General features: G+C 47.1%; 1 protein-coding gene across 7 annotated transcripts in view; it reads left to right on the forward strand.

The window, feature by feature from the left end:
• TNIK (TRAF2 and NCK interacting kinase) overlaps positions 1-26,266 on the forward strand; it is a 130,694-nt gene that overhangs the window by 86,177 nt on the left and 18,251 nt on the right. Inside the window, exons 11-21 of one of the 7 annotated variants that reach the window (XM_072344143.1) lie at positions 1,236-1,302; positions 2,298-2,502; positions 9,213-9,323; positions 9,796-9,882; positions 11,362-11,562; positions 15,445-15,609; positions 17,542-17,781; positions 20,039-20,145; positions 22,135-22,298; positions 23,572-23,669; positions 24,391-24,414. In XM_072344143.1, coding sequence (XP_072200244.1) covers positions 1,236-1,302; positions 2,298-2,502; positions 9,213-9,323; positions 9,796-9,882; positions 11,362-11,562; positions 15,445-15,609; positions 17,542-17,781; positions 20,039-20,145; positions 22,135-22,298; positions 23,572-23,669; positions 24,391-24,414 — 1,469 coding nt within the window. The remainder of the gene's footprint in view (positions 1-1,235; positions 1,303-2,297; positions 2,503-9,212; positions 9,324-9,795; positions 9,883-11,361; positions 11,563-15,444; positions 15,610-17,541; positions 17,782-20,038; positions 20,146-22,134; positions 22,299-23,571; positions 23,670-24,390; positions 24,415-26,266) is intronic. The other 6 variants (XM_072344144.1, XM_072344148.1, XM_072344145.1 and 3 more) reach the window with 6 other exon arrangements.

Here is a 26,266-nt window from a genome sequence, read left to right on the forward strand (position 1 = left end):
TGGTGCTCATACAGAGGCTGCAAGTAGTTGTCATTAGAGCTAATCAATGTTTTTAAGTCCTTATTTTTTTTTCCTGATGAAAAATAGTGTCTTTTTGTCCAGGTGGTAATTTCCACGTGGAACATTTAAGCTTTGATTGATAAAAATGTGTGTATAAAACACACCTGTGCATATATACGTGCAAGCGGGCGAGAGGGAGAAGCTGCCAAGCTGCATTTTTTTCCCAGCTCACGTATTTTAAGTCTGTTGATCTCCGTGACATTTCTGCAGCACCAGTGATGAGCAGAGCTGTGCAAACGAACATCCAGATAAGACCCTTGCCCAAAGCAATTCCGCTGACTAGGAGTAACCTATTAAACTGGATGTTTGCAATGAACTCTCTGGGCCCTATCAAAGTGCTCTGAAAGGAAGATCAGATAGCTGAAAAACTTGTTAAAGTACTCCGTTGCTCGTGAGCTGAATTTGAATTTGAAAGCTTGTTTGTAGAATTCAGCAAATTAATACATATCGCTATTTCTTTTCTTATTGGTAGCAGTATTAATTTTTCATGCGTACCTTCCAGCCTTTTGTAATAGATTTCACTGTAATCAAAACAATAAAGCTGGATCCTAGTGAAGTATTAAATGTGTTTAGTCTTGCAAATGAAGGTTGTACCCTAGAGATGGAGAGTAATTGGATAAATGCAAGCCTTTCTTTTTACTATCTTTCCCTTCATCTGGTAAAGCCAGTGTCCCAGTAGAAATTACAGTATGCAGCACAACTTTGCAATTGGACTGTTATGTAGATATCTCCATTGCCTGGAAAACGTATGGATTTGCATAGGAAGATCATACTTTTAGGAAGAAAGTCATTACCTTCAGAGCAGTGGTTAAATCCCACCTTCCAGTGCCTGTGGCTTCAAAAGCTTTTGGCGTGTCTCACTTTATGGATACTCTTCACCCTTACGTGGTGTATCTTTGGTTGCTGGAGGCTTGTACCTGCTGAAGCCAGGACTGCAGCCTTCTCCCCAGGCGTGTTGTGTGTGCCAGGACCAGCAGTCAGGGACACCATTGCTGAGTTTATGGCCTTGCAGACCTCCCATAACATCAGAAAATGGACAGAAACAATTCTGGGTATCCTTTTTCATGGCAGAAATAAAGGAGCGTTTTGTTCTCCCCTCAGAGCTCTGGGGTTTTTAACCATCAGAAAAACAAGTGAGTCCAGTAAAGGGCACTGATGAGCAATTATCTTCCTAGATGAGACAGAGTACGAGTACAGTGGAAGTGAGGAGGAGGAAGAAGAAAATGACTCTGGAGAGCCCAGGTAAAAATCAACCTTTCATATCTACCCTTGTGTCTCTTTAACTCTGTATGAAATTAACTTGGATTGTAGGCTTGTAACAAACTGGAAGAAGGACAGTTTGCTCTCTGAGTCCTGTTCCCTGGTAGGATGAAGTGTATTCCCAGTGTTAGATGGTGAGTGGGCATTAAACTGATGCAACAGATCCCCTTAGCTGAAAGGCTGGGAAGACCCAGCTGTCTCATTTTCTGTGGGCTTGGCAGTGCAGCCTGGTATGGGAGCATAGCAGGTCTCTGTTAGATGGCTCTGCTCAGTGCAATTAGTGCAGAATCCTTTGTGCATACACAACTGCTGTGCTCACATGAACTGTGCTGTGAGGTATTTAGATGTGGAAGGATGTACGAGCTGTTATTAAGATTCTTGCAGATGTGGTTCCTTATATCCACACTCCCTATTTCTATGTAACTTTTCACCGTGAAACTTTCCAGCATTGCTTCAAGCACAATAGGGCTGGAACTTTCTTTGATGACATTTTTCAGTCTCATTGTAATTAGTATCAGATTATTCCATTATTTCCCTGAGATAATGTAGCATTTTAATAGCTGGCAATGATTCATGCTAAATGTGCTTTGTGAACAGCTAAATATAGTGCCTGCCACTGCAGCACGAGAGACTTTGGCTAGAAACTTTACTGTAAAGGAATCCTTTAGCAAATAAATGTTGGTGAGCTGTGGTCTGGGCCAAGATGTATGATCAAGCAATGTCTTGTCTGCTTCAGGGTTTCTGTTTAAGAAGAAAACAAAATTATTTAGGAAAAAAGAAGGGGTGGTGTGGAGTGATGGTGTGAAACTCATGTTCCCCTTGGCACTGCCCTGCCCCAGTGCTTGAGACCCAGCCCTTCTCTCCATCCCTGCTATCCAAGCATGCTTGGGTGCTTCGGTGCAGTGAGGTGCACAGCCATAGGACGGGAAGCTTAAGGATGTGCGTGGGACCTTCTGTGGTGCTTTTCTCCTGTACAGCTCCATCCTGAACCTGCCTGGTGAGTCCACACTGCGTCGGGACTTCCTGCGGCTGCAGCTGGCCAACAAGGAGCGCTCAGAGGCCCTGCGCCGGCAGCAGCTGGAGCAGCAACAGCGGGAAAATGAGGAGCACAAGCGGCAGCTGCTGGCTGAGAGGCAGAAGCGGATCGAGGAGCAGAAGGAACAGAGACGAAGGCTGGAGGAGGTAACTGGCTGGAGTGGAGCTGGATTGGGGCTCTGGGAGCTGAGTAGCAGAGTGTCTGCTAACAGGTCATACACTCTGCGTGCTCCATGATCATGTCCTGACCTCTCTTGCTGGTAAACCCAGATGTTTTGTTATGCTGAACAAAGCCCCTGTTCACACGTGCTGCATACAGGTTGTACCAACCTATGGGTGCTCTCCTCACCATACATAAGTGTTGCAAACCCATGTGGAGGTAACAGAGCTTGTTCGTTGTGAATAAACCCCTTCGGTGCCAACCTGAAAGGGTCCCTGGCTCTGCTGAGCACAGTTAGTCCTGAACTGGTGTGACAGCTGTTTTTCAGTCCAGGTGGCAAAAACTCCTGTCAGGCCAGATGTCTGTCATGTTCGTTATCCTTATTTGCTGCTGTGGAATATGGTGCTTGTGAAGAAGCTGAAAAACTCAATTTGCCCTTCCTCCAGATCCATGCACCACTTATGTCCCATTTAATCTCTTATTTCAACGTTGGTCCTTTCAGCCCTGCCAATTACAATTTCTCTTATGGGGGAGGAGCAGATGCCTGCCTGACTTGTGCAACAATCCATATGTGCCCCGAAGCATAAGATTTCATTACCCTTGTCTTAACGTACCAGCTACAAATACGGCCAGTCATGAAATTATCCACCCCATTTAAAATCTAGCTGCAGTGTTTGACTGGGTGGCTGCGGTGTCTGTGAGTGGCACCCGACCCTGGAAGGAAGTTCTTGCTTTGGGGTTAGCTCACAGTTAATGATTGAAGAAGTTCAAGAAAGAATAAGGGGATTTCTTCTGCTCTTAGGCTTCTAATGTGGTTTTGTGCATAGAAACCCACTGACTCACTCTGAGCTCATCCCAAGCATCTGACTGAAGGGTTCATGCATTAAGGGTAATTAAGTTAGCTTTATGAAGAGGTCACCGATAGGTCTGAAAGACATCTTGCAGTAAATGGGCGATCAGAGCACCCACACCCTTAATTTGACTGAGCCACAGCATCTTTTATGTTTAACTTGGGTCTCCCTAGGCTGGGTTGAGTGGGATGAGTAATGCCCGGGGTCAGGAGCTTAGCTGTGAAAGAATTCCATCAGCTGGCTGTTCACCATATATGAGGCTGTCTGTTGAGGTGGTCCCACTGGTTCTGAGCTCTTTTCTGCCTAGTAAATGTGTAAGTCTGTCATGTTGTCAGCTTGAGAGGGCCTTGGAGAGAGGACAAGGTTTGCGCATGCACACACACCCTGAAATCCCCTGTGCCAATGCATGTTTATTTAGGGGCTATCATAAGGGAATCATGGCTTTGCCATTGTCAGAACGTGCTTGCTGCAAGCAGTACAGAAGTGGAACAATACCAGGATAAAAGCAGACAGCAGATTAGCTGAAATCCTGTAATGAATACAATACTTGCCGCTGTATTAATATGTTCTCTGCACATAGAAGAAAATTGCTCTCTCTCTTTGCCTGTGCTCCTCGGGCAGGTTTTGATGGAGGACTAATCCCCTCACTAAGCTGTCAGCTCAGCCCTGGACTGTTGAGGCACAGTCCTCAGCCCAGCTCTGCCCTTACCCCCATGTCATTAAAAGCTAATGCCACCATGGCTAGTATTTAAAATCAATGCCTCTGTTACCAGTCACTCGAACAGCCCCCCTGGGCTCTTCACCCATTACCTCCTTTCCAGCTGCTTTACAGTGTTCAGATCTAAATTGAAAGGCAGATGCCTGCTGGAGCAAAGCAGGCCACAAGAGAAAAGGCATTTCTGTGCTCCTGCTGTGTCAGAGAACTGGGAAGGACAGAGGGATGGTAACTGAAAGGTGTTCTCTGCCCAGCACAGAGCCGCAGGGGGATCAACCCTTGGGCTCTGTTGGGATTAAGACAGAACAGAGAGCTGCATGCTGGCAGCTGCCATGTCCCCTCTGCCAACAGCAGCACTCATGTCCTGGGGACTGACCATGCTTCATGGCATGCAGCGAGGTTTCAGATACCCCTACATTACCTGCTTTCCCCAAGAAACCCTTCTAAGGTGTACTGACACCTGTGGCTCCCCACCTGCTTTGTGTGGTGGTGTGTATCCTCCATGGGTTTCTGCAGGCAGAGGCAGAGATTAGCACACAAAGTTTCATTGCTCCTGCCCCTAATTCTAGAACAGTCAATGTTGGATGTAGTTTGGACCTTATGTTCTCCCCAGATATTTTGGGGTGGCATGTGCCTGCTGGCCACACAGAGGCCTGCAGACAGCAGCTGTCACAGCTGTGCCAAGCTCAATATTGAGGTCAGTGCCTGAGGCACCCTGTACTCCATCCCCCTGCTGCTGTTCTGCTCCAGAGAGCAGCCCTACAGACCCATCACAGCAGCACCCAAATGCTTTGGCAACAGTCAGGAAGTTTCCTTTTGGCTTCCCAGTTCCTTCTGACACTAACTTTGCAACAGCTCCAGTTGTTGACTATGCATTTATTGTACCTAATGAGACCAGGATTTCTTCTGTGCTGATTCACAGGACCAATGCTGAGGCTTATCTTTGCTGGATTGTGAGGAGTAGAATGGCAGCTTTGTTTACCCCCATGCAGGAAGTTTCTGCACGTTCCGTTTGTGCAAAGCGAGCCTTGGCTGCCCTGCATTCACCATCAAAACTCCTGCTAAGCTGGAGGAAAACACATCTCATGGTCGGGAGCTTTAAGGATACTGCACAACAAATATCCATGCAGACCCCTCGGCAGCAGTGAGCAGCTGTAGTCAGGAAGGATTTTATATAACCTCATTTCTGTGTCACGTTGCAGATTTTAGTTTTCTTGATAGGCAGAAAACAAAAGGTCAGATCTTACAGGGAATGCACAGGGCCCATCTAAGCACCTTGCTGTTTACATGGGAGATTTCAGTCACTGCAGTTACTGGGCTGGATGTTCAGTGAATACAAACTCACTGCAGCTCTGTTAGGTGTTAACCATCTGAGCACTGTCTACTGAACAGTGCTTACTTACAAAGCAAAGCAAAAGATTTCCTGCAATTAAGTATAGGTGAACTTAGGCTAGATAGAATTGTAGTTGTTATTTTCTTGTTCATACGTGGGTGTCATGTAGCTTAAAGGAGCATTTTCATTAGGATTACTACTTTGCAGTGATCCTGGCAGCAGCCAGCATACCTATTTACAAGGAAAGTCGTGTTACAGGAGCTCCTATAATGCAATTATGCACTAAACCTTACATCTCTTTAGTTTTGCTTTGTTTATAAAGCCTGCAGAGCTCATCATTTCAGAGCAAGACCCTCTTTCTGCTCAGAGTCTCAGTCACGTTCCTCCATGATGATCCCAAATAAAGCCTGCGATGGTTCGGAGCGTTGTCACATCCCCATTTGCTGTGGTAGGAAGTTCTGACCCCATTTTTCTACCGGTGGGAAACACCTCTCCATGCTCCAGTGCTCGGTGTCAGGAACGATGATGTTCCAGGCATAGTCACTATTTCCCTGGTGGCTTGGATAAATGAGCCTGTCACAACAACACAACCATCTCAAGTATTTGTTTTCATTTGTTGCTTGGAATTCCCATTCCACATCTTTGCTGCCTCATGCTCAGGTTTGGGAGCAGCTGCCAAGGTTTTTGAGAGCTGCGTTGGCATGTGTCCCTCTCAGGGCCCTCATGGTTCATGGGGAGACTCTAACCCTGAACAGCTCTCCCACTGCTCCTGCTCCTAAATGCATCTTGTACAAGCAGGGAGAGCTTGCTCCTTTGAAGTCCTTGTTTCATGCCCAACCTCCAAGGGCCTTCCCGCTGGAGGCTTTGCCTTCGTGTGTCTTTCCTCATCAATATTTAAAACCTGTCATTTCCAGTGCAGCACAAATAAGATCCCATTCTGGCTTACAAGCAGCTACATAAATCCTTACCTGCAGAGTTATATAAACGCAGTCCTAATTAATTGGTGCTCTTGCCTTGCATGAATAATAAATCTGGATAGTGTAAATACACACAGTAGTTGCAGGCTTGGAGAAATGTGGGAAGTGTGCATTTAGGGTGGGAGGGAGGGGGCAGAAAACTGGGAGAAAAGGAGGCAAACAAAGAGAGCTCTTTGAATCCTTCATTTCAGTTTTGAGCTGCATCTTGCAGATTTCAGTGCCTATTTCAAACAGGATCCCCCTATCTTCCTTGTGCTGGTGGGCACGGGAGCTGAGTGGGGAAGGCATTGTTGTGAGCCAGGAGAGGAAGAGAGGTGCATTGCTGGGGGGGGCTTCTCTCACCCCTCCATGGGGCCAGATCCCTCCTGGTTATTTGCCAGTTGCAGAAGCAGGGCCTGAGAGCAAGTGCACAAGGAGACTGTGCTGCTGCATCTCTGCAGGGAGAGCATTGGGCAGGATATTGCTTGTAGAGAGCCTTGGTTATAGTATGGCCTGACCAAAGGGATGTAGAAGTGGGAAGAAGCAGAGATGAGCTTCGTAACCTGGGCCTTGATAAAGGTGCAGTGGGGTGTAGAAGTCTCTTAATTGTCTCAATTAGCAGCTGGCCCAGCTCCAAAAGGAAGCTGCACCTGGGGGGCTCAGTTCCCAGCTCCTGCATTTTGCTAGGCTTGAAGTGCAAGAGAAGGCTGGTAGTTAGGTGTGTGCCTTCTGGGAGAGGCCTGAAATGGACCTGTCTCACTGGGCATTGGTGTGTGCATTTGGCTGGAAGGGTAGCAGTGTTCAGCTCCCTCCTGGGAACAGCATTTTCTGTTCTCCCTTGGAGGGATTGGGCTTTGTGTGCCTGCTGGATGGGAAATAAAGACCAATCCAGTGATTTTTATCTGAGAAATAGCTGTGGCATTCAGTCCCCTGCCTCCTGCCAGCCAAGCCCAACCTACACAACCATTATATGCTTTATTCAACAGCATGCTATTTTAACAAAAAAAAACAACACCCAACCCACATTTAAAATGCCCTCTCCCCCTCCAAGCCAAACCAGTATGATGCACACTATGTTTGGGAGCTGAGGTTAGCATGTGTTCAGCCCATGCTCCTGAGAGCCGTCTGAGTGCATGGGAGTAGCAACCTCCCCAGCTCTCATCCGAGGAGGTCAAGCAGGAGCTGGCAAAGCTGGGAAATCCCATGTGTCACTGCTACGTCCTGCTCGTCTCGTTTGGTGTAGAGAGCTAAAAGAATCAAAGCAGACATATGTTAGCACTGCTCTCAACGAGGACATGCGTACGCACAGAGTAACACATGCATCTCGTGGGCAGTGTGACAACGTGCGTGGTGTGGGACACTCCAGAGTCTGGAGCTGGCAGGTTATTTCAGGTTGAGTGCAATTTTCTTTCCCTGCAGCAAATTAAACAGCACTGATGAGTACGGCCATGGATGGCACTAATGCTGTTGCAGCTTTGCTGTTAAGCTGGAGGCAGCCATCAGATTGCAGGATCCCTGTGGGTGTTACCTGTGGATGGAAGGGTGTAACACAGGCAATGGCTCCTTCATATTTTATAATGGGGATGTATTTTTGTTGTATCTGTCTGTAGATATCTGTATATATATAGAGATATGTATCTAGATAGATCTGTGGGTAAATGTCTGTGTATCTCTAGCTAATAGATAGCAAATCTATGTATAAATACAGTGCAGGTTTACTGCTCATCAGCAATTTGAAGTATAAGCATTTTCACCTCCAGAGAGCTCAGCCAGCTCCTTGTGCGGAGCCTCTGTAGCCAGCTGCCTGTTCTCCATCCATGTGATGTAGCTGTCATGCAGCATTTAAATTGCTCCGGTACCTTCCTCAGCACTGCATTCTGCCAACACACAGCAGCAAGAATGTCTGGGTGGAAAAAAGGGTAGTAAAAGGGAGAAACAGGGCCCTGGTCTGTGCTTCTATGGGTTACCTCCCCACGAGCACTGCATGTGTCTCTGCTCCCAGAGGAGGAGCTGCGCAGGCCGCAGTCCCTGGCAGCTGCTGGTTGCATTTGAGTGCCCTCTGCTGATGAGCTGGCTGTGGCCATGCAGAGCTGCCTGCTGCCTTGGTGGCTGGAGCATGCCTGGGGCTCCTAAACCCCTGAGCAGAGCGGGTTGGGTGTCCATAAGCTCCAGCCTTGGAAGGATGCCTTGAAGGGGAGAAAAATCATGAGTTACACTTTTGGTACCTCTGAAGTGAGGAGAAGTCCATCATCCGCATGCGGTTCACATCAGAAGCATGGGAGCAGGTGGTGGATTGTCATTACCATGACATGCTCCACTTTGCTATTGGCTAGGACAGGACAGAGCTAAACAAGAGGGACTATGGGCCAGGAGGTGGGCAGGGGCAGGGTAAGCCCCTGTTGCACTTGTTTTGTGATTGCAAAATGATTCGGCCTGTAGCTAATTGTTTTCAGTATGGGCATATGATGAGCGTGTGCTTCCCCTCCTTGCAAGTAGCGTTGTGGCCAGACTGGAGCAGCATGTCCTTACAGAGCCATATTGATTGCAGGGGAAGAGGCTGTAAATGTGTGAGCCCTTGTCATAAAAAGCAGTTTGATCTTCAGCGACTTGGTCAAGAGCCTTCTTTTCCTTAGCAGATAACATGACTGGCGGATAAGAATCAAGAAAAGAGAAAAACCCTTGGATTTTGGATCTTCTGTGTGTTAGGTTTTGGTCTCAGCAAGCATAAGGGGACGTCTTGCCTTCTCAGCATCCCCCCCCAAACCTCGGGGGTGGCTCTGTGGGGCTGTGAGATGAGGGGACACCCATGTTGGTGGTTGACCTGTGCCCTTTGCCCCTGCAGCAGCAACGGCGGGAGAAGGAGCTGCGCAAGCAGCAGGAGCGGGAGCAGCGGCGGCATTATGAGGAGCAGATGAGGAGGGAGGAGGAACGGCGGCGTGCCGAGCACGAGCAGGTAATGTGGGCCTTCACCCTCAGTGTGTGCCTCTTGCCCTAATGAGATAAAAGGCCCATCTTCTCTCGAGCACTCCTGTTTCTTCCCCACTTTCACCACTGGAGAGGAAACGGTTTAATTGATAGCACCGTGTGTGTCGCTTCCTGCTGTCCTAATTGATTTCTGTGTGGATCCACTTGTCTGCCTGCAGGTTGGAGATTCTCAGGGAAGGGTTTTCACCACCCTCCTGTCCCCGGGGTGGGTTCTGCATTGCCCACGGTGAACGTTACTATTTCCCAGCAGTTTTAGCTCATTTCCCTCAGAAGTCCTTGGGCTCTTTGGGCAGGGCTGGGGGTATCCAGTCTGATTGATCAGTGCCAGCACGTGGGTGGGATGGATTTGGGTGCCCACCTCATTGCTCTTCCTCTTGCAAAACACTGCCTCTTTCACCTTCTCTCTCTTTTTCCTTCGATCCTTGCTGCCATGCCTCCAGGAGTACATCAGGCGACAGTTAGAGGAGGAGCAGAGACAGTTAGAGATCCTGCAGCAGCAGTTGTTGCAGGAGCAAGCACTTCTTCTGGTAAATGGGACACCCCGTCCCTGCTTGATGCTTCCTGCCCGCATGCACCCACACCCCCTGCATGTCTCCCACCATGCTGAGGCATGGACCAGCAAGCTGTGAAGGGCATACAGCCACCCCTCCAGCCCCACACCAGCAAGCTCCCCGTGTCCCCACGTGCCTTCAGCCTCCCTTGGAAGAGCAAGCCTGGATGCAACACGGCCCTGTTTGCTTCCCCACCACATTTTTATGGCTGTTAGCAGCATGCTGGAGTATGATGGAGCTGTAACATAACTGGGCTGGGCAAACCCATGCTGTGATGTGGATTTTAATGTTTTGTGTGAATGCTCCTGTTTTAATTCCCTCACAGGAACACCGTGTAGTCCCTTTCGTGACATTTTCTTCTTTTTCTTTTGTTTAATTATACTTTTTTTGAACAATTCTTTTAAAATGCTGTTAGCTGTTATACTCTCACTGTGTATACTTTTAATCTATACGGATTGCTATTTGTCCCCCTGTTGAATTTACTTAGGGAAAAGCAAAACCCTCACACAAGCCTGTGCTTTTTAAAAAGGCCTTTTCAAAAGTTGTTAATGATTTAGTCATTAAACCTCACAGAGCTGTAGGGATTCAGGAAGATCATACTGTTGGCTCTGCTGTGCTGCCATTGACACCAACAATAAATTAGTCCTACAGAGTGCTCCACAGTCTCAGCTTTGGCTGGGGGTTTTTATGAACTAATGGTGTTTGGCACCTTGTTGCATTGATCCTTTGTTCTTCTCATCCAGAAAAATCTGGGCAAAATCAATGGTAATTTACAAGCCCTCCGAGCAAGTTATTTTATCTAATTGGCTTCTGTTTGGGACTGGCAAAGGGATGTCCATGCTGACCTCATGTTTCTGACGCAGATTGGAAGCCTCCCCTGGCAGATTGGCACTAATGTGCCTCTGCAGACCAACTTCCCATGTGCCTCAGGGCACTCGTAGCTGTAGGATGTCAAAGGCTGCAATCCCCGAGGTGCCTCCCACCTTCTCTGGGGAGCACAGCAGCCACCAAGGGACTTGGATGGGCCAGGAGCAGTGCCTGATCCTGCTGGAGGAGGTTGCCCAGACCCCTGGTCAGGCTGCTGCGTGGACAGAATTGCACAGGCTTTGTGTAGGTGTTGGAGCCATCAGCAGGTTGTGCAGTGTTTTTCTGGTGATGCAGCACTACCTCTGTCTGTTCCTGTGTAGAAAATGGAGGCAGAGAGATCAACTAAGTGCGAAGTCCAGTGCGGGGTTTAAAACTCTGGATTTGTTGGTTGTGTCCTCTGAACTGTCTCCCCCTGGGATGCTTTACAGCCCCCAGAGTCTTCAGATCTAAAGGGCTTTGCAAGAAAATGGCTTTTCAGATGCTTGGGCCCAGCTTTCTACCCAAAAGATAAACCTGCACTTTGCTGTCCTGCGTCGACATGCTCTCTGGGCACCATGCATCCATGTCACTGTGCTTTCTTCTGGGTAGGAGTATAAGCGCAAGCAGCTGGAGGAGCAGCGGCAAGCAGAGCGGCTGCAGAGACAGCTCCAGCAGGAGCGGGATTACCTGGTGTCCCTGCAGCAGCAGCAGCAGCAGCAGCGGCAGGACCAGAGACCAGCAGAGAAGAAACCACTCTACCATTACAAAGAAGGGATAAATGCCAGTGAGAAACCAGCGTGGGCCAAGGAGGTAGGCACGAGTGAGGAATGTGGGTCGTGCATACAGCTTGATTCTTACCCAGCACTGTGCTGGGTGAGAGATTTTTCCATGAGGGAATACACAGAGGTGAAGTGTCCTCGAGGGATTCAGCCATAGGTACATGGGGACACACCAGCAAGGAGCCTGGGCCACTTTTGCAGCTTCTGTGTTTGCCTGAGAAGGGGCAGCTGCTGCAGAGTGCCAAGAGGTGGTTGTGGGTGCACTCAGAGTGCTAATTCAGCTTCCCATAACCAAACAGAGAAAAGACAGCTTTTTCTCCCATGCTGAGGGCTTTATCTCTGGGGATTGCTCTTCTTTTGTGATTTTTAGGAATGGAAGCCACATTGCTGATTTTCTCCCCATCAGAAAGACAGAATTGTTATAACCATTGTGAGATCTTGAATATTAATTATTGCCTGACTGAATCGTCTTGAAAAGATGAAGACATGCATTGTCTGCAGTGCAGTGTCAGAATCGCACGCGAACATTTTCGTTCTCCTTAATCTCTTTGTGGTGGCTCCATTAAGACTGGTGCCCACTCTTGTTTTTAATTTTCCTAGAATTCTTTGGGTTTAGTTGGTTTAATTTTGTAACTCTCCTCCTCCACAAAAAGGTCGTTTAATAATTCACCCATTCTTCCTACTGAGCAGGACCGCTGCTGTGCTGCCAGACGTCTGGCACCCTTTGGTCTTGGTGGAGTTAATGGGGTTTTGAAAACTCTTTTCTCCTCTTCATGCTCCCTTTGGTTTCTTCTTCATTCCCTTCTGATTCAGTGTTCAGAGTCTTTTGATGGCAACCAAACATATTTTCACAGAATTGCAGGATTATTCTGCAGCCTTTCATGTGGAAGAAGGGGTTTGGTAGGTGGTCAAGACATTCCTGCCTGAGGCCAGATGTGCCATACAGCACAGCACCCAACTGCCTCTGGCAGGAGAGTCTTCCACCTGGGTGGCACTTCTGCAGCTTTCTGCAAAGCAGGGGCTCTTGTTCGTCTACAGTAGTGTTAAGAGTAAGTAGTAGGCAGGAAAAAGGGAGTAAACTCTGCCTTTCTTTGCCTAGTTTTAAATAAATCATGTGGAACATTATTGAAGTGTACCCATGGCTCTGTCATCAAAACTATGACAAAGATTTATAAAGAGGAATCTTTTTCTAGGATGAAGGAGAAAAGTGTTGGGTTCGGCTTTCGATTTCAAACACCGAGGCCCATTTCTTTTATTCTGTGGGAGAGTTTCCTCTTTTGATGTCATCACTTGAAGTGGGGCATTGGGAACTGCAATGCAAATTGGAGTGGTAGAAAGTGGCTTCACACCCTTTGGTGAAATCATAGGAAAGACAAGATTTCCCGTCGTGCTGGAACATCTCCAGCTTCCACCAATTAGCTGTCCATACCATTTGTTCTTTGCCTGTATAATTCTGTCCAGTTTCAATGAAATGCTCAAAGCAATGATTGTGCCATCCTTGGGCTCTTGGAAGCAGTAGTTTGATGTACTGCCTTGATGCAGCACCTTTGGGAACTTCCCAAAACTGCTCCTCTGTCCCTTTTATCTACTTCACATGCTCCCAATTTTAGCACTATTTAGCTACTTTGCTGTTTGTATTGAAGTACCATCCTTACTGGCTATACTCAAGTCCAACTAGTGCTGATACCAGCATATCACGGTGAAAAGCACTGAAAAGCACTGAAAGCAGTGTTACTCTAATTAGCATCCATCTCCACATTACTGACTGTTCTGTTATGGGCAAGCATTGGCTGATCAAAGTGGCGCAGACAGCTAATTTCTCAGTGACGGAGTACTTACAGCCTGTTCAGCTGATGGACAGGTTTGGGCCAATAGGCCGTGCATAAGGGGGACACGTTCAGTCAGACATTTTCCAAGCAGTGGCCTGGCCCCACAGTGTTCTCCCACCACACAGTCTTTAGTGGCCCGGCACAAGCCAGGCTGTTCTCTGCAGCAAGGCAGCATGCCTGAGCTCTTCCATCAGTCCCTGTGGCTTTTGTTCTTTTCATGCTTTGAAGCTGCATGTTAAAACAGCAGCTTCCACTGGGACCTGCGCAAGAACTACTGGGGATGTTTCCTATTGGAGGAGAATCTTGAGTTACACAGGAGGTAGCTGAAACTGGAGCAATGATGAATTCCTACAGAGCTCAGCACTGCAGAGTGATGCTTTTTTCCCCCTTTGCTTAATGGTGAAGTTGATAAAGCTCTGTACAACACAGCTGGAGAGTCCCAAGAGCTTCATCCACTGAGCTGGTGAAATAAAGTGCTGTCAAGGAGGCTTGGCAGTGGGAAAACCAAGTGCCTTTCTCCTTCCCAGTACACAGCCACCTCCATTTCATTACTCTTCTGCCTTCTCCCCCACACAAGCTTTGAAGTCCTCCATAATCAGCCACACATTATGGCTTGGCATTCTGCTGGAGAGCTCCTGCAAGCAGCCAGAGGACATACCAATGGCATTGCCTTCAGCTCATGTTGTTTGTGCCAAGATTGGCTGATAAGCAGATTGCTGGACTGAGCCTTCAGACCAGCATTCATGCTGCTGCTCCCTTGTTCAGAGGAAGTTCTCCTTCCCACTCTACTCTGCTGCTTGTCCTTGTGTCTGCTCCCATGGGCATCGCTGAGCAGAGCTGTGCACAGCCTCTGACCGTAGGTTGGGTAGTGCCTGGGGGAAGCTGTGATATTCTCTTGGGACACAGGCACGGCCCAGCTGGTCACAGAGAGCTAGAAAAGAAAGAACACCTTTTACTTGAATTTTACTCTTTCTCCTGCTTGCCATTCGAAAGAGGAAAAGATTAATTTTATCAATATAATTCTCCTTTTTGGTTCATGAATATTTGCTTAGTGAAGAGCTGTGGTTCTTTCTGAGCTAACTTGTTCCATGGATAGCTTTTCAGCGTGACATTGTTACTAGGATAATTAAGACATGCTAAGGGTATTTAACACATTAATGACATGTTAATGAAACCATACATCAGATCTCTGGTGGAGGAATCAAAAATTCTGCATAGCGTACAGTGTATGAATACCAATGCATACGGCCTAATTGTGGCATTACCCAGGTTGCACACTTATCTGGGCTACCTGAAGACATCGTGTTTCCATCAAGGTTAGCTGAGAGAGCTGGGCTTTGTTTTTATTTCTGTTTCAGTAATGGAGTGTTTTTTTCCTTCTGTACATGACGAGGTGCCAGACTCAGTAAATTCAGATCAAAGCCAGCCATTTTCTGGCTGCCATGTTTATTCTTTGATTCAGATCAAACAAAAGCACTCCTTGTGGGGCTCGTAGTAGTGAAGGAGAAGGGTCCCCTGGCTCACAGATACATTGAAGAAGAAGTAAGAGCTTCTCAGAAGTCATCTTCTAGAAGCACGTATTTGAGGCATGCTGCCTCATCCTGGAGCATTAATTTTCTATCTCACGCTCAGAAAAGAATTATGCACATGAAATGCAAATAGTCATTTTGGAGTCTTTAAAACGCACTTTTTGCACAATCTGCTGGGTATCAGGAGTCCCCTAGTCACACAATACCCAGATATATCTAAAGAGTAAAGAGCTTCCTGTAGATTTGCATACCTCGGCTTTCAGTTAAAAATGGCTCTTTATGGGACATCCTTACCTTTTTTGAAGCTGGAGGTTCCTTTCAGGTTACCTGATGGTATTGTCTGCCTGCACCAGCAGCCTGTGGGAGCTGAGCTGTGTTCAGCTGTGTTCAGCTTTGGATGAGTGTAGCAGGACCACGGGGACCTTTCTCTGTGTCCATATAAAAACCCAGTACCCTGAACAACTTATTTCTTCAAATCAAAGATGAGATTTGTATATAAACCAAGAAACCACAATTCATCAAATACCCAGTCAGTGTCACCCCCTCCTCCTGTAGGTGGAGGAGCGCTCCCGACTCAACCGTCAGAGCTCGCCGGCGATGCCACACAAGGTGGCCAACAGGATTTCAGACCCCAACCTGCCTCCTCGCTCAGAGTCCTTTAGTATTAGCAGCGTGCAGCCGGCGCGGACCCCACCCCTGCTCAGACCCGTGGACCCGCAGGTAATGGTGCTTCCCCTAACCGGTGCCCATACAGCACCCAGGATGTCGGGGGTGCCGATCAGGTAAAAGGAAAAGTAGTATTAAAATAGCGTCTTGCTCCGTGATGTCTTAGCCTGAAGCGTATTTGTGAGGTAGAGCAAGCAGCATCTGCATTCATGAGTTGATCCTTGTCACCTTCATGTGTTAGAAACATCATGCTGGTTAATACCTTCCTTTGAAGCATCAGGTCCTGGTTACTGCCAGAAACAAGCTGGAGGACTGAGAGGAACTGCTGGTCTGGTCCAGTGCAGCAGTCTCTCTCTTCCTCTTTGAATCTGTTTTATTAAAGGACTGAAACCACAGTGCTTGGTACAAAAACCCAGGGCACTTTGATGCTGGGCATCATCAGAAGGATGGTTTTACTTTCTTTGTCACTTCAATTTGGGGGTTTTGTTTCTTTTTTCCATTGAGTTAACATCAGTCACAAACACATCTGGAGAAGGCATGGATCAATCACCATTACCATTACAGAAGAGGAGAACTGTGCTTTTAAGTTACCCTAGTTGCAAGGTTTGTTAGTAGGCTTCTGCAGCAAGTTGGTGGAGCATCAGCGCTGGCTCAGGGTTGGCCACTGGAAGTGCTCCTGTGGGTCTGCAGACTTGAGCAGGCATTTCAGGGAGAACAGAGCCTTTCCTTCACATTCAGGTGGGCTTTCTATGGGAAAATGTGGAAATAAAGGGCCATCCACATGGAGTATGTGCCCACATAGGTCAGCAATACATCAGTGATTTCAAACAAAACGCATGCTGGAAAGCCCTTAAATGGAAAGCTCTTTCTTCTCCAATGAATATGCATTCTGTATGCATCATAGACATTGGGAAGTGGATAAAACTCCACTTTGCAGACTTCTCAGTGATGTCTGTGATTAACCAAACATTTCCTGGTTTCAAGTCTGGAAATATTTTTCAGTGATTCTTTTCACGATCAATATTGTCAACAGCTATAAAGGCTTTTGCTTGACAATGAAGTACCAATGAAAAAGCTGCTTGAAACTCAGAGATCCATGTAAATATGTGTGTCTGCACACATGCATGCGTGTCCATGCATAAACAGGCACGTATGTAGAAATGCCATGTTTCCCCTGAAATACCAATGACAGATCTGCTGTAGCAAGGAAAAGGTGATGGTAGATATCACAGGGTTCTGGGAAGAAGCTCATCAACTCAAATGCTGTGAGTGTTTCTGATTTTCCAAACCAGATGTCGGCATTCCTTTCATTCACTCATAAGCCTTAGATCTGTAGACCTGATCTAAGGGATGGGATTTGTAGCCTTATGGAAACTCATGCCTCAAGATTCATTTTTAAGCCATCTATGCCTCGGAATTCCTGAAGCTTTTTTTTTTTTTTTTTTTAATTTATTTTTTGTAATTATTATTTACTGTCGTTTCTCTTCTCTTAATTATTATTCTTAACGAGGGAATTCCATACCAAACATCATTAGCAAAACCCTAGAGTTACTAGATGTAGGAGCTTGACATAGAGCGTATGGTGGGTGCAGCCCAAGGCGTGCATGGCATGTGTGTGAGCTGCCCGGGGCACCCTACCTGTGCTCCTTTGGTGCTGCTGTGAGTAAATGCTGCATCCCAGGCCTGTGCAGAGCTGAGACGTGGCTCTGACTGCGGCATTTCCCCATCTCCAAGTGCTGAGCATGATTTTTAACAGTTCTTGCATTGAAGTGATGTAAGTCAGAAGTTCCTGAAACCGAGGCAGTGCTGATCTCAAACCAAGGGGGCTTTTTTAGTGCATCCAAAGTGCTAATCGATTTTTTTATTTTTATTTTTTTTCCCTAAAAATCACGTTTTTGATTTTTCTCTTTTTGATCCGCTTTTTTTTTTTTTTTTTTTTCTCCTTCCCATTTTGTACTGATAGTTGTGTTTTGACTTGGTGCTTAGATTCCACATCTGGTCACTGTGAAATCCCAAGGAAGCTCCTTGTCTGGGTCTCAGTCACTGCATGAACAGCCTGCAAAGGGGATGGCTGGGTTTCAGGAGGCTCTGACGGTGACCTCTCACCGCACTGAGATGCCAAGGCAGAACTCGGACCCCACCTCAGAAAACCCTCCTCTGCCCCCTCGCATTGAAAAGTTTGACCGAAGTTCTTGGTTACGGCAGGAGGAAGACATTCCACCAAAGGTAACACTACTGCTCCTCGCTTTCAGCACATCAAAGAGGCCATCCCAGAGCTGGTCCCTGCAGGACTGGGCTGACACCGGTCCTCTTTGTCAGCCAGTGGAGCTGTGCTTTGGTGCTGTGCTCAGCACCTCTGGCCAAGCTCACTGCTGTGGCTCCGCAGCAGGGGATTGACCCTGCAGATTTTGCATGAGCTGCAGAGACATTGGGAGCTGCTTATGGGTGCACGCACAGCACTGCAAAATAGCATTGCCCTCCAGCAAAGAAAGTTCTTGAGCCCGGACCGAGGCCAAAACAAATCAATTTCTCCTTGCCCTAGGAAAAAAAAACCAACCACCTTCTGTTTAAATAGAATTACAGGATCATAAAATTCATCGTGCGCAATAAGACGGGTCCTTTTGGTCCAGTATCGTGCCTCCTGTTGCAATCAATAGTTGATGGAAGACTTGTAAAGGCTCCAGCAGCTCTATACCTTCATTGACATTATGGCAGTATCTGGCAGTACCTCTTTAATTAAGAGTCTTCTGGCTCAGGTTTTCGATTGCATTGTTTATACACCTTCATTTTGAATGAACTGCAACTTGGCAGTTAGAATTCCCCTTATAGTTAATCAGCTCTTAGCCTGGAGGATTTTTTGAGAGGAAAAAAATATTACAAATTGATCAGTGACAGTGGGGCAGATAGCATTTGTCTGTGATCAAGAGGCAGTTTTCCTGTATATTAACAAGCAAGTGGCTTCCAGCAAAAGACCAGAAGCCTCTGTGCAAAGGGTTTATGGCAGTGTGTTGCACGGTGGTAATACCATTCCTGTTTTGTGTACTGGCAAGGGATAAGGTGCATCAGTGCTGAGACAAAAGGAAGAGCAAGCCAGCGGCTCCAGGAGTTTTCTCATGCCTTGCTCCTCAGTAGTGCAGAAGGGTAACTAATGTTTTTAACCAAATTTTTTCAAGTCCTTTGTAGTTTGAGACTGAAAACAGCAGTGTGTGGTGCTGCTTTCGCCTTGGGACTTTTCAGAACAGCATCTCTTCTGATTGCAGTAATGCACTGCTGAGGGGGTCTGTGAAAAGGGGTCGGTTTTGGACACCACACAGTGTATCTCCTCTCAGATGAGGAAGGAGGGACTGTGGAAAGGTCCCCATGTTGAGTGGTGTTTCGCACTCGGGGCTGTCACATTGGCAGTCATACTCACAAGGAGTCTGGCTTCACATTTTACTGACTAAAACCACTATGGTGTGTTTCTCACTGGGAACAAAAGGATTGCCACGTGAGATGGGGCCAGCAGCCTCTGTGGTCCAGGGTCTTGTTTCTCTCAGTGTTTGTGACTGGATGCTTCAGAGGAAGGTAATGGAAGCTGCAGGGCCCTGACTGCCAAGTAACCTGTCCAGAGCAGAGGTGGTTTTCTAACGGGATGTGCTGTAGCTGGCTGTGCTGCAGCATACAGAGTTCTCTCTCCCTAAGTCTTTGTAGCTTGTCTAACATAACTGTGTGTCTGTTCTTCAAAAAAACCCCCTGATTCATTTTGCTGAGCACTTGGCCTTCCCCTTTACCTGGTGAGTATCGCCATGCCTCTCCTTGCTGTCTCCCAGCACCTGGGTGACTCCTTGTGGTGCCATAGCAATGTCCAAGCTCCCAGGTGTGGGGATTGGTGGCCTAGTCCACATGTCTGGGGTTAGGAGCTGTACCAAACCTAGGCTATGGTTGGGGTTTCCAGAGGCTGTGTTTGCCATGAGCTGTTGTGCCTGAAGTGCCTGGCAGCCAGCAGGCTTGGCTTGGCTCAAAAGGAGCCGTCTGGTTGGAGTGAGAGCCTTAGATGGCTTCATTGGGACCCAGTCCTCATTTGTCCACCAGTCAACATTTTCTCCCTGCTGGCACGTGTTATATCTGAATTAGAGACTTTAAAATTCTCCACTGTGAGTGCCAAAATTCTTATGTCTGAATTTTACCCTGAAAGTGACTTCTGGGTTTTGTTAGGTGTAGACCATCTCTATGTGCATGCATGTGTTCAGCCTCTGGAGAAGGCAATTACTGGGGGCAGCAGGGCTGCAGCGCACTGCTCCTCAGCACCTCCCTTCTGGCTCAAGCTGTGCCTGGTCAGAGCTGAGAGCTTGATAGTTTATAATTGCTGTAAATACTGCATCTCTCAGTGGGAAATCAGATATAAATCAGGTCCTATGGAAATGCCGGAGGCCAGTCTCTCAGATGTGTGAGCAGCAGCCTGCCCTGGCCTTGGTTGATGATGAATGTCTCCCTTCTTTCCCAGGTGCCTCAACGAACCACTTCCATATCCCCAGCGCTGGCGAGGAAGAACTCCCCAGGCAATGGCAGTGCCCTAGGACCCAGGCTGGGCTCCCAGCCCATCCGGGCAAGGTACGGTCAGCACCATGTGTCAGACAGTGGTGATTCTGTGCCAGTTCCTCCTGCAGCCACCTGACTAAGGGCCCAAGCAGGTCCCCCTGGGCTGGTAGGGTGCCTGCATCACCAATGGGCTTCAGCCTTCCTTTGGGCTGCTAGCAGTAAACAAGAGTTCTGCAGTGTTCTTGCTGTAGCTGTGATGAGCTAGGTTTGCATCAGTGTTTTGTGTTAAAAACCATGCGTGTGTAAGAGTCCCGTGGGTTTTTCTCCCTTTAAGCTGACCATAAGATGTTCCTAGGCACTGTAGGGTTTGTAGCTGGATGCTCTGTCTGTTGCTTTGAAGTCTAACGGGAATTTGACCACACTCTTGAGTAGAAGCAGATTTGGGCTGTCCGGGCATCACTTCTTGCCTACAAAGGAGCCCATGTAGTTGTAAGCCAGTGGAGAGATCACAATAATACATACCATACATTTTCTACTCATCAGCTTTTTACTGAATAATGTGACCAAGAAACAGGCACTAATACTTCTGTTGAGAGCTGGATCTTCTGGCATAGGTCAAAGAATAAATTCCTTTTGTCTTTCTGGGAGTAAGATCTTTTCCTACCTCCCATTCCCATGACATTGAAAGTCACTGAAGAGGACAGAGAAGACTCTGAAGCTCCTTCCCCACTTGCTCTTACCATCACCACATTTAGCTCACGTACATTGTGGAGTACGTTCTGGAGGGTCACTCTCCCAACAGTAAGGAAGGGTAGGGAAATCCACAGCAGAGCCATCCCCAGACATGTTTTATGAGCAGGGAAGTTATCAGGCTCTTCTCAGGATGCAAAAACCTAGCTTAGTCATGCAAGAATTCGGTTCTAATTTGCAGGGCATCGTGGGCAGATCTGTAAACCTTGAAAAGGAAAAGTGTGTTGTATGTAGCCTTGCGTGATGGAGCTCAAAGCCTGCATTGTGCATCAGCAGTTCTGCCAGCAGCAGCAGCCTCAAGTAGCTTGCAGGGGCAGCAGAAGGAAAAATCTTTTTTGTTGTTCTATTCTTAAATTAAAGAACATTCATGTCATGGATATTCATGTTTATTGCTCAAGGCTGAAGCATTTTGTTTTCTTGAGAATGTTGTTCTTTTAATAAGCCGCAGCCTGAAGAACAGCTTAAAATCAGATGCTATGTTGGATTGAGTAGTCCTATTATGTGATGGCATTGAAAGGAAAAATAAGTTTGAGACTGCAGAAGTCAATCTGAAGGTCACCTCATGTTGCCACAGTCCCCCAATCCCAGTCCTGGTGGGTACAGGTAATACATTGATTGCCAGAGTTTGCAAGTCCATCTCATGAGTTAATTGAGCTGAGGATAAGCCAGCTGTCCAGCACGAGCTGGAAGACATCAGTTTGATGCAAATTGAAAGTGATTAGGATGCTGCCCTGTCCATTAAACTAAGTGTTCAGTGTAATGATTTCTCATTTCATTTCTCTCACGGTAAAGTACCATTTCTCTAATTTTCCTTTCTAAACACCTCTTCTTTCTTAATTACTTCCCTACGTAAATGTTGTAAAAATATGCTTTCTGTTTTTTGTTACCCTGTTGCAACAACTGGGGGGTATTTCCGGGCTCAGAGGGATATGCTCTTGCTCTGCATACTTCATTATGTGCCTGTGTCAATACAAAATGACAGATAGGTAATGATTTTGTATACTGTTCATGCTAAGCAGTGTCCAAAGGATTCTGCCAGCAACCCAGTGATGGTTTTGCACAGCCCATCCATTTTGCACAGTGCTGGTCATTCTCTGGAAGCTCTGAGTGATGCAGTGTGCACTTATTCTGCTGTCTCCCAAGCTGCCATGGATTTCAGTAGGGCTTACAGGATCGGTAGTTGCACAAGAGAAGACTTCTGTCTTTTCCAGCAGAAAAGCCTATCTTCTGACCATGCAACTGCCTGGAAGCTGGAGAAGGCCCCAAAGACTCTGTGGCCTCCCTAATGCAGTCATGTTTGTGCCCCCGCAGCAATCCAGACCTGAGGAGGACGGAGCCCATCATTGAGAGCCCTCTGCAGAGGACCAGCAGCGGCAGCTCCTCCAGCTCCAGCACACCCAGCTCACAGCCCAGCTCCCAGGGCGGCTCCCAGCCGGGCTCCCAGGCTGGCTCCAGTGAGCGCAACAGAGTCAGAGGTGAGGTGGCTTTTTCTGTCAGATGCCCCTTAAAAAAATCAAAGGATTCATCATTTCTGATGTACTTCTTTGACTAACTTGTAAACGGAGATGCCAGCACTGCCTTCTGCCTGGACGCTGCTTAAGGCACTGCTGCTTGCTGATGGCAGCACGGTGCTGCTTTGCTCTACCAAAGTACTGCATTGATGAGTAATTTGTGTAAAAGGAGACAACGTTTGAGCTGTAGGGATTAAAAAAAAGGAGTTCTGGTTTTCTCTCTTCATTGACTCAAGTTCACATCATGCCAGTTTCTTGGGAGTGCACTTCCACACTGCATGGGTATATCTTTCTTTGGTTTTGATTTTCATCTTTGTGCAAAGCATGAATTGGGAGCAGAGGAATAAATCAGCCTGAAAGCTGCTTTCTCTAAAATGCTTTCAGAAGGGAACTGTGTTTACACTGGGTTTATGTTTCTAGTTGAATTGTTTCCTATCATCACGGAGCCATTCTTAAAGATCTTCTGCACTCCCATTTAATCTCACTAGGAGTTGCCACAGCACAGACAGCCCGTTTATCTACATTTTTGTCACAGCTCTGGAATATAAATCCACAGAACTGAGGCGCATTAAAACAAATGTTGCATCCATGCTTTGAATTTTTTATGACCTGACTGTAAGATGACATGTCTTTTGTTGAAATAATCACTTCTCTAGGTAGTCAGTAAAAGTAATTTATCACTGATGGTCCTTTTCTGTTTGTTTTACTTTTTGCTAACGAGAAATCCTGTGACGAATAATATCCTAGCAGTGTCAGGTGCTGCAGAGCTTTTAATTTATCACATGCCTTGCTTTTTTACAGAGTGAATTTGTTTCTTTGGTAGCAAGAAGAAAGGCAGCAAAGCTGAGAGTAGGCTTTGTGTGGAGCCTGAGCTGAGATCTAATTCTTTTGCTGGATGGAAGGAGACTTATTACAGCAACAGCCAGACAGAGATGAGCAGGGGGATTTTTTGAGACAAAAAAAGCAAGACAGGGAGACTTCATTAGTTGAGTAGAAAGTGCCTGTTGGCAGGAAATCCAGGCTTGGGATGTCCTTCTCTAGTTTTACCTTGGTTTTTCTGCTTGTAACAGGAGGAGCTGCAGTGTCTGTGTGCAAGCAGAATGACGAAGCTCCCCTGTGTCCACCATTGCACACAGCTGGGAGCAGCATGGGTGACAGGCAGTGCCCTGGCCAGTGGGCACTTTGCATCCCTGTCAGAGTTTTAGTTTCCTTCTTTCTTTGCTTCCCTTTTGCCCAGGAAACGTCAAACCCGAAGGGTCACCCGTGCTCTCCCACGAGCCCCCTAAGATCAAGCAGGAAGACAACAGAGACGTGACGCGACCAAGCCGACCCGCTGTGAGTCTTAACTTATTCCCTGCAGGAATGTTGCCAGTCGGATTGGCCAGGTGTCCGGCCGGTGCAGTAGTGCAGCTGTGGGGACCCCAAAAAAGAGGCTAATACCACTGCTCCTCCAGCTGAGAGACTCGAAAGCGGCGGTATGGCAAGAGCCTGTGGGAGATTGGAATGCTTTAAGAGAGTGCATGAGTTTGATCAGGAACCCAAGTCTAGGGGAAAGCACTTAAGCCTGTGTTTTCAAAGTAAGCAGATGCTTAAGCGCTTTGCTAGATTGGGCCCAGTGTCTGCCTCTGGCACATTGTTGTGTTCCGTACTGCATGGTGCCTCGCAGTGGCCCGGAGGGATGCTCCTGCTTGGGAAGGCTGAGTGAGCAGCCCCGACAGCCTTCACAGCCCAAAAACCAGCTGGGTACTGCTTTCAATACACTCCTGTGTCATTACTGCTAGCAAAGGCCCAGCAAAATCTCATCCGAAGTGTTTCTTTTTGGTTTCATGGTGTTGACATGTATTTTAAAACTTCAGTCAGCCTAATAACAAAATGAATTTCTACTGCTTCTCTTTTATAATATGTATTAATGTTTTGTTGATGTTGTTCTTTCTTTACACTCCGCAGCGTTGAGCTAACAATTCTAATTTTATTTCTAACCTGCTTGCCCTTCCTCTGGCTTTTTCCTGTCCCGATCTGTTTCCTCTGATGCTGATTAATCTTCCCTTACTCACAGAGCTATAAGAAAGCTATAGATGAGGTTAGTGATATCTTTTCTCAGCGGGTCATGCCAATACGAGGTTGCCTAGCTAGCACTTAATATCAAACCGGGTTTTCTTGGTGCTGCCATTCAAAAAGGTGATAATGCCGTGTGTTGGGTCAGGTTGGATTTGTTGGTGGGCACGACAAGCCTGCCAGTGGGGAGGGGATGGAGCTGTCAGTGTGTCCTGCCTGCCCACAGGCTGTGCGGAACCCACTGGCAGATGGTGTGAGTGGAGGCCAGTTGTGCGTGAACCTTCATGCTCTCAGCAACTCCTGCTGCCATTGTTCTGCATTTTTAAAGAGACCAAGAACAGAGTTTTCTCGTGTCAATGGAGAGGATACGGGCAAACTGAGCCACACATCAGATTCTGCTCCCAGCTACAGCCCGCCAGAGCCCGCTGAGTTCAGTGGGCAGAGCTATATTTGAAATGCAATTTGGGCCTAATTCAAGCAAAGACACTTGGCAAGTAGAGGAAAACAGAGCAGTGAATCTGGTGAATAATTCACTGTTACAAACCAGACCATCAGCTGCATCGAGGGAGTGGGGGAGCTGTCGTGGTTTGTACTGGCTGGGAGTCTCACCCTGCAGTGTAGGTGGGACACAGACACCACCAGCCCATGAGAAGTGTTTTGGGTGCTTTCTTTGTTTTTCCTACATGGAGGTTTTCTTCTGAGTGTTTAGAAATAACAGAAGGTGGAGGGAAGAGGGAAGGAAAGACAAGTGTTTGGAGCGTGAGACAGTGACGCCCCATTAAAAGAGCAGGTCATTACTAGCAGCTCCGTCATATAAAGCGAGGGCCAGATCCTGTTCTGTGCTGAGCATCACTGGCAAGGTGGTTTGAATGTGTTCTACCCTGTGTGGATGGCAGGTCAGCTTCCAAACTGATAGAAAAGTGATACAAAAGGAGGAGGAGAGTGTGCTGGTTAGCTAGCTTGCTCTTCTGGATAAAAAATGAGCAGTGCTTCATGTTTAATGAGGTGCTTTCTTGAGAAAAAAGCACATCACTCAGCTTGAGGAAGGCAGCATGTATGCTAAATTCAAGTTAAATAAGCTGTATGATTTTGGAAACCAGTCTGACCTGATTCCAGCAAATATTAAATCTAAATACGTCTTTGCAATTAAAAGTAATTAAAGGGCGCTGATACTACTGACTTAACATATTATGCCACCTTCAATAATAACAATTCAAACAGCTGTAGAGCTACAGAACACTTTCTTTCTATTTGTCAGATGGTTCTTGGTCCAAGAGCAACTCAGAGAAGCCATTTAATCCTACAAAGTGCTCATTATCTAGAGAACATGATAACATCAAAGAATTAACCATCCCAAGGCAAAGCTTGAACTGGGAACTATGAGTTATCTGACGGTATTGTCTGGGAGTATAGTTGCTATTAGAGCTTCCAAATTAGTTATTAAAAACTAATTAAGCGAATTTTTAAAATATTTGGCTCTCTTCTAATGATGACCAGAGTATGTTTGTTTGTCAGCCTGACAGAAGGGTTTCTGCACCCCCTGGCTTTTCAGCCTTGCAGAGGTGGTGAGCTTGGTTTGGGACACTGCACTTGTGTTGTGGTGCTGCTGAGTGCTACCCTTCCTCTGAGCAATCCCACCCTGTTTGGTGATGAGGTCTGTGCTGGGAGAAGGCAGTTGGAGGTGCCTGTGTGCAGCCTGGGATGCCCCACAGGTGGATTTGGGGTGCACCACCAAGCTGGCTGGGCACTACCCTTGTGCGGGCAGGGAGCTGCCTCAGTGTACATTGAGCAGTGGAAGGTGCAAAGAAGTGGTGTTCACGGTCCATCCATGTGATAAGGCAGAGCTTAGTGCTACTCCCATAATGCAGCAGATCTGA

The sequence above is a fragment of the Excalfactoria chinensis genome, chromosome 9, assembly GCF_039878825.1.
Source record: "Excalfactoria chinensis isolate bCotChi1 chromosome 9, bCotChi1.hap2, whole genome shotgun sequence".
NCBI lineage: Eukaryota > Metazoa > Chordata > Aves > Galliformes > Phasianidae > Excalfactoria > Excalfactoria chinensis.